Source organism: Petromyzon marinus, chromosome 29 (genome assembly GCF_048934315.1).
Source record: "Petromyzon marinus isolate PM22_M1 ecotype Great Lakes invasive population chromosome 29, UKy_Petmar_22M1.pri1.0, whole genome shotgun sequence".
In the NCBI taxonomy this organism is placed as follows: Eukaryota; Metazoa; Chordata; class Hyperoartia; order Petromyzontiformes; family Petromyzontidae; genus Petromyzon; species Petromyzon marinus.
This window is the reverse complement of record NC_133695.1, coordinates 7,356,788-7,370,488: the sequence shown is the minus strand read 5'-3', so window position 1 is coordinate 7,370,488 and position 13,701 is coordinate 7,356,788. Positions and strand designations below refer to the sequence as shown.

At 55.3% G+C, this 13,701-nt stretch overlaps 1 protein-coding gene across 2 annotated transcripts in view; it reads right to left on the bottom strand.

Moving 5' to 3' along the window:
* Positions 1–2,266: 2,266 nt before the first annotated feature.
* Positions 2,267–13,701, bottom strand: part of LOC116947254 (serine/threonine-protein kinase MARK1-like) — a 29,616-nt gene continuing 18,181 nt past the window's right edge. Inside the window, exons 8-18 of one of the 2 annotated variants that reach the window (XM_032962774.2) lie at positions 13,392–13,628; positions 12,378–12,497; positions 8,442–8,541; positions 7,856–7,968; positions 6,951–7,110; positions 6,217–6,500; positions 5,836–5,939; positions 4,943–5,095; positions 4,342–4,653; positions 3,430–3,456; positions 2,267–2,818 (exon numbers count right to left, since the gene is read on the bottom strand). In XM_032962774.2, coding sequence (XP_032818665.1) covers positions 2,401–2,818; positions 3,430–3,456; positions 4,342–4,653; positions 4,943–5,095; positions 5,836–5,939; positions 6,217–6,500; positions 6,951–7,110; positions 7,856–7,968; positions 8,442–8,541; positions 12,378–12,497; positions 13,392–13,628 — 2,028 coding nt within the window. In that variant the 3' untranslated portion in view covers positions 2,267–2,400. The remainder of the gene's footprint in view (positions 2,819–3,429; positions 3,457–4,341; positions 4,654–4,942; positions 5,096–5,835; positions 5,940–6,216; positions 6,501–6,950; positions 7,111–7,855; positions 7,969–8,441; positions 8,542–12,377; positions 12,498–13,391; positions 13,629–13,701) is intronic. The other variant, XM_032962775.2, reaches the window with a different exon arrangement.

The following is a 13,701-nucleotide window of genomic DNA, read 5'->3' as shown; positions in this document are numbered from 1 at the left end:
GTGGATGACATGGTAATGATGCTGGCCGCAGTGGTGATGAAGGTGGTTATGGTCACGATTAGTGGTGATGGCGGATGTGTTGATGGTGACAGTCATCAGCACACTAACATAGATGGCCATTTAACAATCTGTACCCTTCCGCCCTCCAATTTTTAAACATTTACATCCACGGGCAGAGTTGTACAGGGCAAAGGATTTCCATTAATAGGCTGGGACTAGAAACCTAGAGACTTCAGGGCTACGCATGGACAGTTGCTACAGATTAACGCGCTGGGGCCACAGGACTAGAGGGGGTGGCCAGGGTCACGGGTTGGGCTCTGCGCCGGGGGTGGAGGATTTGGCTCCGATTAATGCAGCCAGGGCTAAATTTCAGCCGGGGTCTGACCCAGTAAACATTTCTGCACCCAGGACACCACATCCAGTATACCACTTTTGCTTTGGCTGTGGCTATTTAAGTCGCACGCCACTCACTCCAGCCTACCGGCGACCCGGAACGCACCGAGAAATTAAGCCCCGATCGCCAGAAATCGCCGCTGTATTCTCTTTTTGCGCGTCACAGCTCCGACGGACCGCGCTAACGGAGGCACATTCCACGGCGACGCAACGAGAGCAAACGTAAACAAAGCAGACGGGCATGGCACGTGCCGATCCGGTAATAGTTGTTCGGGGTGGTGAGTGTGGCGGTAGTGCTCTCTTGTTAAGGGGAAGGGTGGCACGACGGAGCAGGGGACGGGGAGGGGGCCAGTGGAGATGCCTTGACCTATCGTACATTCACAAGAGGCGACGGGCGGACGTGTCAGTTTCTCGACAAATAATAAAGATGGCCGTGGCTAAAGGATGGCAATGATGGGCACACTAAAGAGGACGGATGGTGGGCACTGCCCCCAGCCTGGCACGAAAGGGCGCGGTCCATAAGCTCGCGTTTTTTCAGTGGCAGGGTCAAATGTGAGGCTGGGCTGCTGCAAAACACCAAATTCAGACCACTCAAGTACTCCCCCGCTGACTGCGCATGTCCCAGAACTTCAACTCCGTATTGCTGCGGGCCGCGTCTGATGCTTTCTGAAGCCTCGGGCTTAGCCGACGAAAGTGAGGGGGACACGGCGCCCGGGAAGAGGCGAGGACGACTTTTCAGGCTGGCGGCCCAGGGTGACACGAAGTGCCGCGAGGGACTTCGGGGAGCGGAGTGCAGGAGACGTGAGCGGAGTGGAGCGCAGCAGCCACAGCCACAACAAAGAGGTGTGGGAGAGTAGCTGGGCTGGAGGGAATGAAGAGGAAGGAGGTGGTGCCCAGAGATGTATAGAAGTCGGCTAAGATAGGGTTTAGAAGGGGGGCTGGGGGTGGTGACGTGGGGGGGGGGGGAGTGTGCCCAGTGATGGAGGCTGCGTGCAGACAGCTGGGCTAAAGTAACGCACACACAGGTTTATCCACACGAATGCTGCGGCGATGACGGAACTCTCCGTACACGCGTGTCCCCACGCGTTTATTGCATCCCGTGTGCGTGTATATATACTTATATATACTTATTAATTTTCCAGATTTTTTTTGCTTGTATCCATTTTCCTTCATTTGAAAACTCCCAACGGCTTCGTTCGTCGGCCACCACCACAAATACTTGAGAGCCCGAGGACGAATGTGCAAAGAGGGGGGACTCTGGGGCCCCGTGTGTGCTACACAGCTGCTTGCTTGATTCTCGTGTTTCTTCACAAAAACTTAAAACGCGTAACAAATAAAACTTCCCAATTCGCCGCCAAGAAATAAAACCAGAACGATCGCGAAATGAAACGCGGCGCCAAGTGTTCGAACTTCGGCGTCGAGTCTCGCGGTCACGGTGACCGCGCGCCACCAGAGACTCGAGCAGCGCCAGCAGAATAGCAGCAGGAGCAGCAGCAGCAGCACCGAGTGGCGGCAGGCAGGCAGGCAGGCAGACGAGCACGGTGGTTGAGTGGGTGGCTGTTGAAGGACGACGGCGCAGCGCTCCCTGTACTGGAAGTTGGCAGAGCTGGGGCATTCTGAAGCTTGGCGGCCACCAGACGGAGGGGCTGGTACCGAAGGGGGCTGGGATGGCGCCACCGTCGCGAGAGAAGCCGGAGGAGGAGGAAGCGAGGCCGCCACTGGCAGAGGGGGTTCGGATGCGCAAGGGATGGCCGCTTCTGGGAGGCGGCGCGGGGAATCCCCAATGTGCTTTGAGTCGACGCGAGACGGCACCGCCCCCCAGGACCCCTGCGACGACGGAGCCGCAGGGGTGGCTCTTCCCAAGCCGACGACGATTAAGGCGGCCGGCGAGACTGCGGGAGGACGAGACGGCGGGCTCATGCCAGGGCTGGCTGGCGAGCGGACGGACGAGCGGACGGGCGAGCGAGCGAGCTGGGAGCGGAGCTGACGAGGCGGCTGGCCGGACCATCACAGCTTGAGCTGGTTGGCGATGCGCGAGGCGGCATTCTTGAAGGCAATGGAGGTGCCCGAGATCCTCTTGAAGCGCACGCCGTTGAGCGAGAGGCGCGGGAGCTTGCACACCTCCATCTCCCACTGCACCAGGTCGTCGCCGTGCCCGTCGCCATGCACGCAGTAGAGCAGGAAGGGCTCGCGCTGCTCGTAGTCGCAGCCGTTGGCGTCCAACACCTTGCGGATCTCGCGCATCATCTCGTCGGGCTCCATGGAGCTCGTGGTCTTCATGCTCCAGGTGAAGCGCAGTGAGCGCGGCTTCACCTCCTTGCCGTCGTCGCGAGCCTCGGATGGCCCCCCGGCCCCCCCGATCCCCCCGGAAGTGGCGGACATCGACAGCGTGCCTCCACCTCCGATCGCCGACGAGTGTCGGGTGCTGCGCACGCCGGTTCCGCGGCACGGCAGAGGGAAGGAGTGCGGGTGAGTTGGGTATATGGAACGGTGTGGGTGTGCTTGTGTGAGTGAGTGCAAGGGTGAATGTATGGATGAGTTTGTGTTTGGGCGAGTTTAAAAGTGTGAGCATTCACGATTTGAAAAAAGCTTTATGGGTGTCAATTGTGGGTATGATTGTATAGATGCGAGGCGAGTTAGTACACGTGTGTTTGTTTTTAACAAGGGAGAGCATGCGTGTGTGCGTGCGTGCGTAAGGGAGAACACCGCGTGATTAAACTTGGCCCACAAACCGGCCGCCGCTCGACCCGACGGCGCCCATGCAAACCCGCGCGACTTACAAACGAAGAACAGCGGCCGCGCGTGGGCGAAGTGACAAGCCGTTAGTGAGCGCGCGCGTGAGTGAGCGTGCGTGCACGGGAGGGTTAGGTGGTGAGTCAAAGTGCCCGTGCAAATCACACGATGGAGTATTCACACGGAGCCATTTCACCGTGCCTCTCCCCCCCATTTCCTCCCAACCCCCCCCCCCCATCACTTTCGGTTTAAACTATGGTCCCAACCCACTGGACAGCAGAGAGATGTGCGAGGCACTCCTACCTTTTTGAAAAAATTAACGACACATTTCTACAAAATGGGAAATAAAACAAAACAGGCAAATGAAGAAAAAAAATCAAGATTAATGACAGGTTTTAAACGACAACCAGCTCAGTTTTCACAGATGGACAACGAATGGATACAGTATCGGGAGGCAACATTGAATCCAGGCCCATCTGTTCAATGGGCCGTGTTGGGTTTTGCTTAGTTTAGAGTGACCAATTGTAAAATAATAAATTGATAAAATTAAATAACAAAATAATATTATTATTGTGTTATTTTATTGAATCAATTTATTATTTTACTCTCATTCTACGTGACTTTACCGAAAGAACCAAAGAAGATGAATCTTTGCAGTCACGAAAGCTTTAAATCGAAATTTGACCAATTGTAACTAGCAAATTCCATGCCCGGCCGGGGTGGATTGCAATATCTGCCTTGGCCTCTCCGACAGCTGGATATGGACTAGATATTAATACGTCTGGTCTTGGCAATACGAGCCACAGGTGTAAACTTCAGTTTGAATAGCAGCAGTAAGAACAATGGGAGTGGAGGGATGGTACACAGGTTAGCATAGTCTGCTATCAACTCTGCAACCTGAGCTCAAGGGTAGGTAATATCAAAACCGATCCTGCCTTCACCAACCCGCATTGACCAGCGTGCTTATGAATCAAAAAAAAAAATCCGTAATCAACAATTACATTTATATGCATTCTAATAACAACAAACGTCAGCGTCTTCACACACGCACACGACACAACCCTTGCTCATCGCCCGCTGGTAATCCAGAACCAGTACCACAAGTGCCACATTCATATGGCATGGAGCCAGTCGTACGCACGCCAGAACTACCCGCAGTCCAGGCCACAACAGCAACACGCGAGCATTCATCGAACAGCGCCTGCACCAACCGACCTGCGGCTGAACTTGGAGGTGAGTTTCGAGAAGAGGTTCGGGGTGGCGGGCCCGCCGCCGGGTCCCCCCAGGCCGCCGGGGCCCCCACCGGCCGCGGCGGTTGACCTGCGCGCGTCGTGCGAGAGGCTGGGCGAGGCAGGGGGCCCGTTGTGGGCGGCGTGCCGGCGTTCGCGCAGCTGCACGCCGTGGAACGTGCTGCGGCTGGTGCTGCCGCGGGGAAAGCGCGTGCGCTCCGGGGTGCTGCCCCCGATGGTGTGTGCCGACGGGGACGAGGCGGGGGCCGCGGCTCGCTGTGGCCCGCCGGGTGGGGTCCTGCGCATAAGGTCGGGGACAAAGATTCGCTCTGCGGCTTTAAATGGGCTGTTGGGGCGAGCAGGGATCTTACGCAGCCTGACAAGCTGCACGACAGGGTGGGAAACCGCGCCTGCCAGCCTGCCTTCGTCTCCACAGTGGATGCGTTCGGCTACCCAACCGTGATTTTTTACGGGATTCTCCTCCAGTGCTGCAAGTGGATGGTCTCAGCTCGGTCACCGACGACCGCACGCAAAGCCGTCGCGGTGTGGACGCTGCCGATGAAGCGAGCGCCGAGGCGGTGACTCACGCAGGCCGCCCGGGTCCCTCGCTGTCCTCGATGGGGGGCAGGCCCCCCTTGCCCGGATGTCCTGACGCCGACATGGACTTCTGGTGTCGGGGCCGCACAGAGCCCGCCGACAGGGCCCCGCCCACGCCGGTGCCCCCAGACACCTCCGTCAGGCTGCGTGCGTCGCAGCAAAACCGGCAGCACCAGAAACAAAGGACGGTCAGGAAGGATCGAAGCCGTGTGGCTCAGGTGTTAGGGCCCTGCTATGATCTTGGGTTCCAATACGAGTCTCAGCGACCAGTTGACGATGGTCTCAGCCTGGTCTCCCATGACTGCACAACAGACCCATTATGTTGAGTTTGGCATATAATACGTTTGGCATATAATACAAAAGGTAGAGTGGTGGAGCAGCGGACAGTGCACTACTATGAACCCCCTAACAATGTCTAACAGTGTAAAATAGTTGGACCTTCACTCTGTCAACTCGGCCATAAATGGGTACCTCAGTGTAAAAAACATTAGCACTGGGCATCCCACACCCTCACACACAGTACCGGCCTTCATAAGGTGCTTGATAATAGCACTTTCCCCAAGAGTCTATGTAGCCTACATGGGGAACGATCTATGTGCTATGGTTGTCAATGTGTGGGTGTATGTTATAACTACACTCGTTTATGCAGGAAAGCCTGTCGGAGCTTCAAGTTTTCACAATAGCGGGTGACGTTACTGCAGTGTGTGTGAACCCAATTTAGTAATTTACAGGTAATTACTTGGCATTGGGCTGGCCCAATACCAGTTCCACTGTGTGTGTGGGTTAGGCTATGGGAGTAAAGCGGTGAACAAACTTAAGCAGGGAGATGCCCGAGACAGGAATTGAACCCGGGATGGAGAATGTGGGTGCAAGGGGGCGGCACCTGCTGTCCTTGCCGTTCTGAACGGCCGCCTGCCGGTCCCCTCCAGCCTTCTCCCCATACACGTACGTGTTCCTCCTGCTGATGCCGCCCGGCAGCAGCATGCCCTGCGCGTAGTAACATGGACGCGCGACGCTTCACAGTCGGGTCGAGTCCCGCACACGCCACACCGCGTCCAGCAAGCCCCCTCTAGCCATGGCCTGCGGCTACTGCCAGTCGCGGCGTGCCACTTACTCTCACCAACCGGCATTGCGTGTTCCAGAAAGACACAATGGCCGCTGCACGGACGCGTCAACGTGTACGGTGGCGACGGGGCGGCGCTATACTGGCACACCGAACTGCCTTTTCAAGAACTAAGATTTTGACGCAGGACATCACACTCACCCCAGGAGGGCCGGCCTTCTTGCGGCCCATCACGTCCAACTTGTGCACGTTGGCGGCCGGGCTGGCGGGCACCAGGTCGGGCCTCCCCGGCATGCCCGCCGGCCCCATGCCGCCACCACCCGGCAGCACCGTAACCCCGCCACCACCGCCCCCAGATCCGGCCTTGCGGATGGCGTGCACGGCCATCTCGTGGCCTCCCATGCCGCCACCCTCCCCGCCGGCCACCGGTGACATGCCGCCCCCGCGCTTGCCGTACACGGCTGACGGCACCATCAGCGGCCCAACTGCAACACAAAGCGGTGAAGGTGGAGCCCTGCGATTGCTCGCTCACGCCGCTATGGTGAGCACCAGCGAGAGCCCACCTGGCCTACTCTTCCACGTTGGCTACGCGTCTTGGAAAAAGGGGAGCATAATGACGCTCTACGGCCACCACAAGCGGCCTGAAAAATCAACGAGCCACGATTGACCGAAGCTATATCATTATAAATACAGCGACTGCTTAGCACAGGTCCCACCATTTATACCGCTGGGTGCGCTCTCTCGAGGGCGTGGAGCGGGATTTATGAAACAATTGTTGCAACTGGCATGCCAGGAGTTTCAACTGGCAACCTTTAGATTTTTCCCAGCATACAATATTTGTTATATTATAACGGAAAGAGGGCATTGTTTTTTGGGGGGTTCTGAGAGTTGGGAAGGGGGGGAAGGGTGGGGGTAGGGGGTAGCGGGCAGCGTACCATGGTCGCTGTAGCGCCGCTGCTTCTGGTTGGCTGACACGCTGCGTTGGACCTTGCCGTGCGAGGGCGACGGCACGGAGCTGTTGTTGAGGTCGCTGCTGGGGCGCGCCGGCCGAGCTAGCGACAGGCTGCTTGCCGAGCGCGAGTCGCCGCCCTCCAGCTGCAGCGCACGGACACGCGCGCCGCCCGTAAGCATGTCTGCCTGCGTGCTGCGAATTGCTCTCTTTTCCTTTCTGACAATTTTATTCCGACTGCGCTATCGGCGGCGGACTATATGGCAGATTGTTGTCGCAGGACAGCAAGGGATGGCTACAGCTTGTGGGGAAGCATTCGTCCAGCAGTGGATTAATCATCGCCGACGACGATGTTGATGATGATCGCGATGATGATGGTGTGCCATCAGCGATATGTCTCGTGTGTGCGGGAATGGACCGCGGAAACAAATTTGTTGTAGGACTTCCTGCAAGTGGCCTTTTTCGCAATGACCATAGCTGAAAGTTGAAGGTTAAAACAAGCCGGGCTATATCGTCCCAGGACTAGTCCCAAAAGCTCAGTTTCTGGTGGCCTGTTCATCTTGTATGCCACAGGGGCACACTGTGTCTCTCGCACTGGCGCTGAGATTGAATTTCGCGTGGGGTAAAGCCGATTAATTTTTAATCCACCAGGTGGAATTTGGCCAAATTGAGTACGTACCCAGATTTAACGTGACCGTGTGTGTGTGTGCACTCATTGGGGCAGAGACCATTAACTCCTTAAACTTGAGAATACGTTATGTTTGAGTTTTTTTTACACAGTTAGTGAGCAGAGACCCAATATAAAATGCTGAGCAGCCAGCAACAAACAACACACGATCAAGGTCATAGTAGACAACAGTGAGCTCGCCCATGGCTCGCGAACCCACTCACCTCGGAGGGCTTGCACCCCAGCAGCAGATAGGTGGCCGTGATCTCGTTGTACTTGGTGTTGGTCAGCGAGTCGTTAATCTCCTCCCGAGTGTAGCCCATGCCAACCATCACCTCTGTGGGGGGACGCACAAAGACAAAGATCCCTCCGTATCTCAGCACTTTTTTGGGGCAAGTGCTGTGAGCGAGCATCTTCTATTAAGGCCGGCACGGCGCATGAGGGGTTTGGTGTGTTGCAAACACTGCGCCCGGCCGCCTTTGTCTCCCCCAGTGCTGATGTTTACTATATGCCCCACAAGGCACTCGTTTGAGGTTGATTCGACCTAGGGGAGGCCCAGCACTGGTTCAGATATTCGTCGTCGATGTTGGCCGTGATCTAGAACTCGGAGTCACTCGAGGTTCTAAGTGAACCACAAGGGCAGCAACACGTGACTGGTGAATTTAATTGTGGGGCGGGGTCGAGGGAAGAGTTAAACCTTAGGGTCCCATCATCATTATCGCTTCAAATGCTGTTGCGGCTCAGTCCTGTACTCAAATTTCACACTGGTCCCCGCCATACGAATGTGAAATATCAGCCGTGGGTTCGTACCGATCCTCTTGAGGTCGGTGATGTCGGGCTCGGGCTGCACGTACGGCTTCAGCTCATCCGCCTCATAGCCCACGTTCATCCAGCGCTCACGCATTATTTGCTGCACACGCAAAGAGACAAAGGTATCCCTTGGAGCCCACACAGGCTGTTGGGGCAAGTGCCTGTTGGCGAGCAGCACCCTATGAAAGCCGGCACGACGCACGAGAGGGGTGCTGTGGCCACACTGCAGAGGCTGAGACGACCCAGAGGAGGCCATGGACCAGTTCAGATGATCGCCACTCATGTTAGCCATGGCGGGGAATTGAACTTGTGCCGCCAGGTTCGTACTAAACGCTATGCTACCCACATACACGAATACACGCATAAATAAACATAGCACCCGGCTACACAGAAAGGTTTGTCATGTAACAGTAAAATTCTTACTTTTAATTCTCTGAGCTGAAATAACGCTAATAATACCAAACTTCTAACGCACTGCGCGGTATTTGTTCATCGCACTCGAAGAGAGAAAACGACTCAGAGGCGCGAGCAGGAGGAACCACGGACGAGCAGGAAGGCAGCAACTCAGCTCAGCCGGCACAACCAACAATTGCCTAAACTCTGCGGTCCTCGAAATATTAAGATGTTAATGGCCCGTTAATTTGCAAAACATGCACATGACATTTTACATATTAATGTGCTTTTACTTTCTATCAATATAGAAACAAAAAAGGGGTATTTGCGACCAGGAAGCGTTGTGACAATTCATCCGAGTCGCAGGTAACGGCAGCAACACAGAACCTTAGAGCGACGGTGTGTGGGAGGCCAGCCAACAGGGGGCGTACACAACCCACAGTGCAAACCCAACAAAGCTTAACCGATAACCAACGTCATCCTCTACAATTCTAGATTACTTTATAGCCTGGGCATCGAATTCAAGATTACACCCTGGGCATGGTGTCCCAGATTATACCATGGGCATGGTGTTTCAGATTACACCCTGGGTATGGTGTCCCAGATTACACCCTGGGCATGGTGTCCCAGATTACACCATGGGCACCGTGTTCCAGATTACACCATGGGCATGGTGTCCCAGATTACACCATGGGCACCGTGTCCCAGATTACACCATGGGTATGGTGTCCCAGATTACACCCTGGGCATGGTGTCCCAGATTACACCCTGGGCATGGTGTTCCAGATTACACCACGGGCATGGTGTTCCAGATTACACCATGGGCATGGTGTCCCAGATTACACCCTGGGCATGGTGTCCCAGATTACACCATGGGCATGGTGTCCCAGATTACTCCATGGGCATGGTGTTCCAGATTACACCATGGGCATGGTGTCCCAGATTACACCATGGGCATGGTGTTCCAGATTACACCATGGGTATGGTGTCCCAGATTACACCCTGGGCATGGTGTCCCAGATTACACCCTGGGCATGGTGTTCCAGATTACACCACGGGCATGGTGTTCCAGATTACACCATGGGCATGGTGTCCCAGATTACTCCATGGGCATGGTGTTCCAGATTACACCACGGGCATGGTGTTCCAGATTACACCATGGGCATGGTGTTCCAGATTACACCATGGGCATGGTGTCCCAGATTACACCATGGGCATGGTGTTCCAGATTACACCATGGGCATGGTGTTTCAGATTACACCCTGGGCATGGTGTTCCAGATTACACCCTGGGCATGGTGTCCCAGATTACACCATGGGCATGGTGTCCCAGATTACACCATGGGCATGGTGTCCCAGATTACACCATGGGCATGGTGTCCCAGATTACACCCTGGGCATGGTGTTCCAGATTACACCCTGGGCCTGGTGTCCCAGATTACACCCTGGGCATGGTGTTCCAGATTACACCATGGGCATGGTGTTACAGATTACACCCTGGGCATGGTGTCCCAGATTACACCATGGGCATGGTGTTCCAGATTACACCATGGGCATGGTGTTTCAGATTACACCCTGGGCATGGTGTCCCAGATTACACCATGGGCATGGTGTTACAGATTACACCATGGGCATGGTGTCCCAGATTACACCATGGGCATGGTGTTACAGATTACACCCTGGGCATGGTGTTCCAGATTACACCCTGGGCATGGTGTCCCAGATTACACCCTGGGCATGGTGTTCCAGATTACACCATGGGCATGGTGTCACAGATTACACCCTGGGCATGGTGTCCCAGATTACACCATGGGCATGGTGTTCCAGATTACACCATGGGCATGGTGTTTCAGATTACACCCTGGGCATGGTGTCCCAGATTACACCATGGGCATGGTGTTACAGATTACACCCTGGGCATGGTGTCCCAGATTACACCATGGGCATGGTGTCCCAGATTACACCCTGGGCATGGTGTCCCAGATTACTCCATGGGCATGGTGTTCCTGATTACACCCTGGGCATGGTGTTCCAGATTACACCATGGGCATGGTATTACAGATTACACCCTGGGCATGGTGTTACAGATTACACCATGGGCATGGTATTACAGATTACATTCTGGGCATCGTATTACAGATTAAACCCGGGACTTAAGTTCAGCCGGGTCTGTCCTGGTCGGTGGTATCCAGAACACATTTTGACACCTGGCACAGCACGTGCTGTATGCTCCTCGCGACTAGTCACATGCCACCTACTCCAATCAGTGAGAAATCAAGGCCTGATTAGCCACTAATCCACGTAGGATCACGGGAGTGAGCGGCATTGGGTTACCGCTGGCTCTCCGAATCAACAAGCGATTGGACACATCCGTAACGACATTTCTAATCGGCGCGTCGATGCTCTGTGTGTTTTTTACACTCCGCTAGCGCGCCCATCGACTCCCACTTAATGGGAACCGCGCTCGATGTGCTAACCGTGAACACGTGTTCCATTCTCACGGGGACCAGGAGAGTTCAGCCGTCCCCCCCCATCCCCCCACGGGTGGCATAATCGACGCCAGCAAGGGCTTCGTTCCAGCTGGGTATGTCCGGGTCAGTGACCCGAATAAGATTTCGCCCGGCACACCACACTCAGTATATCTCTTCTCGCTACGGCTGTGGCTAATAGTCACGTGCCACCTACTCCAGTCTACCAGAGACCCAGAACGCACCCGGCGAAAAAAGAAATTAAGCCCTGGGCGCCGGAATAAACACGTGTGCATGCGCACGCGTGTGGCGACACGCATCTGGCCACGACGGCTGCCCCCCCCCAACCACCACGGCCGCCTCCCGCCCGCCCCCCCACCACGGGGCAAACCACACGGTTCCTGTTTACGCCAAACGCGTGGAGCTACGGTGACCGCCAGAGAGTCCGTGCGGGTGGCTGCCCCGCGCCACCGTCGCACGGCTCTCACCAGAGCCATTGCGACGGGTGCCATGAGCTCCCCGCGCACCTCTCCAACATTTGGCACTCGTTTGCCGTACACGCGAGAAGTTCTCGCGAGCTGCGAGCGGAACGGCCAGCAGCGCGGCATTCATTGTTGGGCTCATGATGATCAGAATGTGGAGGGCTCGGTGAGATTGCGATGGCGACACAGGGCTAGCAAACGGCCTTCTAAGATGCAGAGAGGGTGCAGGTTATGGGTATTATGATAGTTGGTGGTTCATCAGTGATCTACTCGGATTATCTAATAGATAAGCAGACAATATGGCTCCTTCCTATATCTGTCTCTCCACGTTAATTTTTATATTTTTTACATCCCATTTACCCACACGGCCTTCCGAAAGTCTATAATTTTATCAAGAATGGTTGCACACAAGCAACACTCGGGACGAGTTTCGACATTCAGTATCTCAATCAGCAGTCGGGCTTACTGCAACCAATGCTGGTGAACTGCCAGATGTTTATAGGCAACGACATGTCTCTGATAAGATTAACGATCCAGATGGTGACGGTGGCGCCGCGACCCCAGGTGCAGTGGCTGCCGCGACCCCGTACTGACCTGCAGCGTGCCGCGCTTGAGAGGGTTCAGCACGAGGAACTTCTTGAGCAGGTTCTCGCAGTCCGTGGACATATAGAAGGGGATGCGGTACTTCCCTCGCAGCACCCGCTCCCGCAGCTCCTAATGAGGCGGTGCACACACAGAGAAGATAAAAATCCACCCGTGTAGGCTTTAACAGACTGTTGGGGAAAGTGCTGCTCGCGAGCACCTGTTAAGGCCAGCACGGCATACGAGTGTGTGGGTGGCAAGCAGTACGCACAAGCAAAGACGTGTCTCATTTTAACGTACTTCTAAAAACCTGTGTTTCCTCTGTAAAGAGGTTCCTCATCGTAATGGGCTCTTATTCTGATCTCGTAAACATCTCCTTAACCCTTCCGAGGCCACTTCCTTCCAGGTCCCTAATCTACTTCCATCCCACCACTCATCTGTCTCGTTCCCTTCTCGACTCTCACGTTCAGCCTCCCGATCCCTGCTTCACGGACCCCAGAAGCCCTTGCGGTGAGTCGGCCATGCCCCCATGACTACTGTTGTGACCATCTCGCTCCCCTCAACACTGGTTCTGTACCGCTGCCAGAATCATCCTCGACGCACTGGTGTACCCGATTAACTCTTGGGTAAGTCCCTAATAGCAACACCACCTCATCAGAAAACGTCAATACAAGATCATTTTTTTAACAGTTAACACGACCCATGTGTTAGACTGATTATACGGATGGACAGACTGACTGTTCTGTTCTTATGCGTGATGGCAAACGCAATATGTTCAGATGCCAGTGTTGAGGTCTGCAGGCCACGACAAGAGGGCTTCAGGAGAGAGTTCGTTTAGTTTTGCCCCTTCTCCGTTGTGGTTTACAGTGGTTTACTCTGCAGACCACAGTGTGGGTTGCATGGCCACAATCGCACCAGTGCGGCTCACCTGTCATTTTCCCACTGATGGGACTCATCCAATGGATTAACACTTTCAACCCGAGCTGAACAGCGTTACAACGCCGACTCCTCTACTCCACCGCCCACCTTGAGGTTCTGTCCGTCGAAGGGCAGCGACCCGCTGACGAGCGTGTAGAGGATGACCCCAAGGCTCCACACGTCCACCTCGGGTCCGTCGTACTTCTTGCCCTGGAAGAGCTCGGGCGCGGCGTAGGGGGGGCTCCCGCAGAAAGTGTCCAACTTGCCGCCCACCGTGAACTCATTGCTGAAGCCAAAGTCGGCGATCTTGATGTTCATGTCGGCGTCCAGGAGCAGGTTCTCCGCCTGAGGGGTGTGGCCCACGAAGGGGGGGGGGGGGGAAATGAGGTGAGTGGTGGGGTGGTGGAACACCCCACCC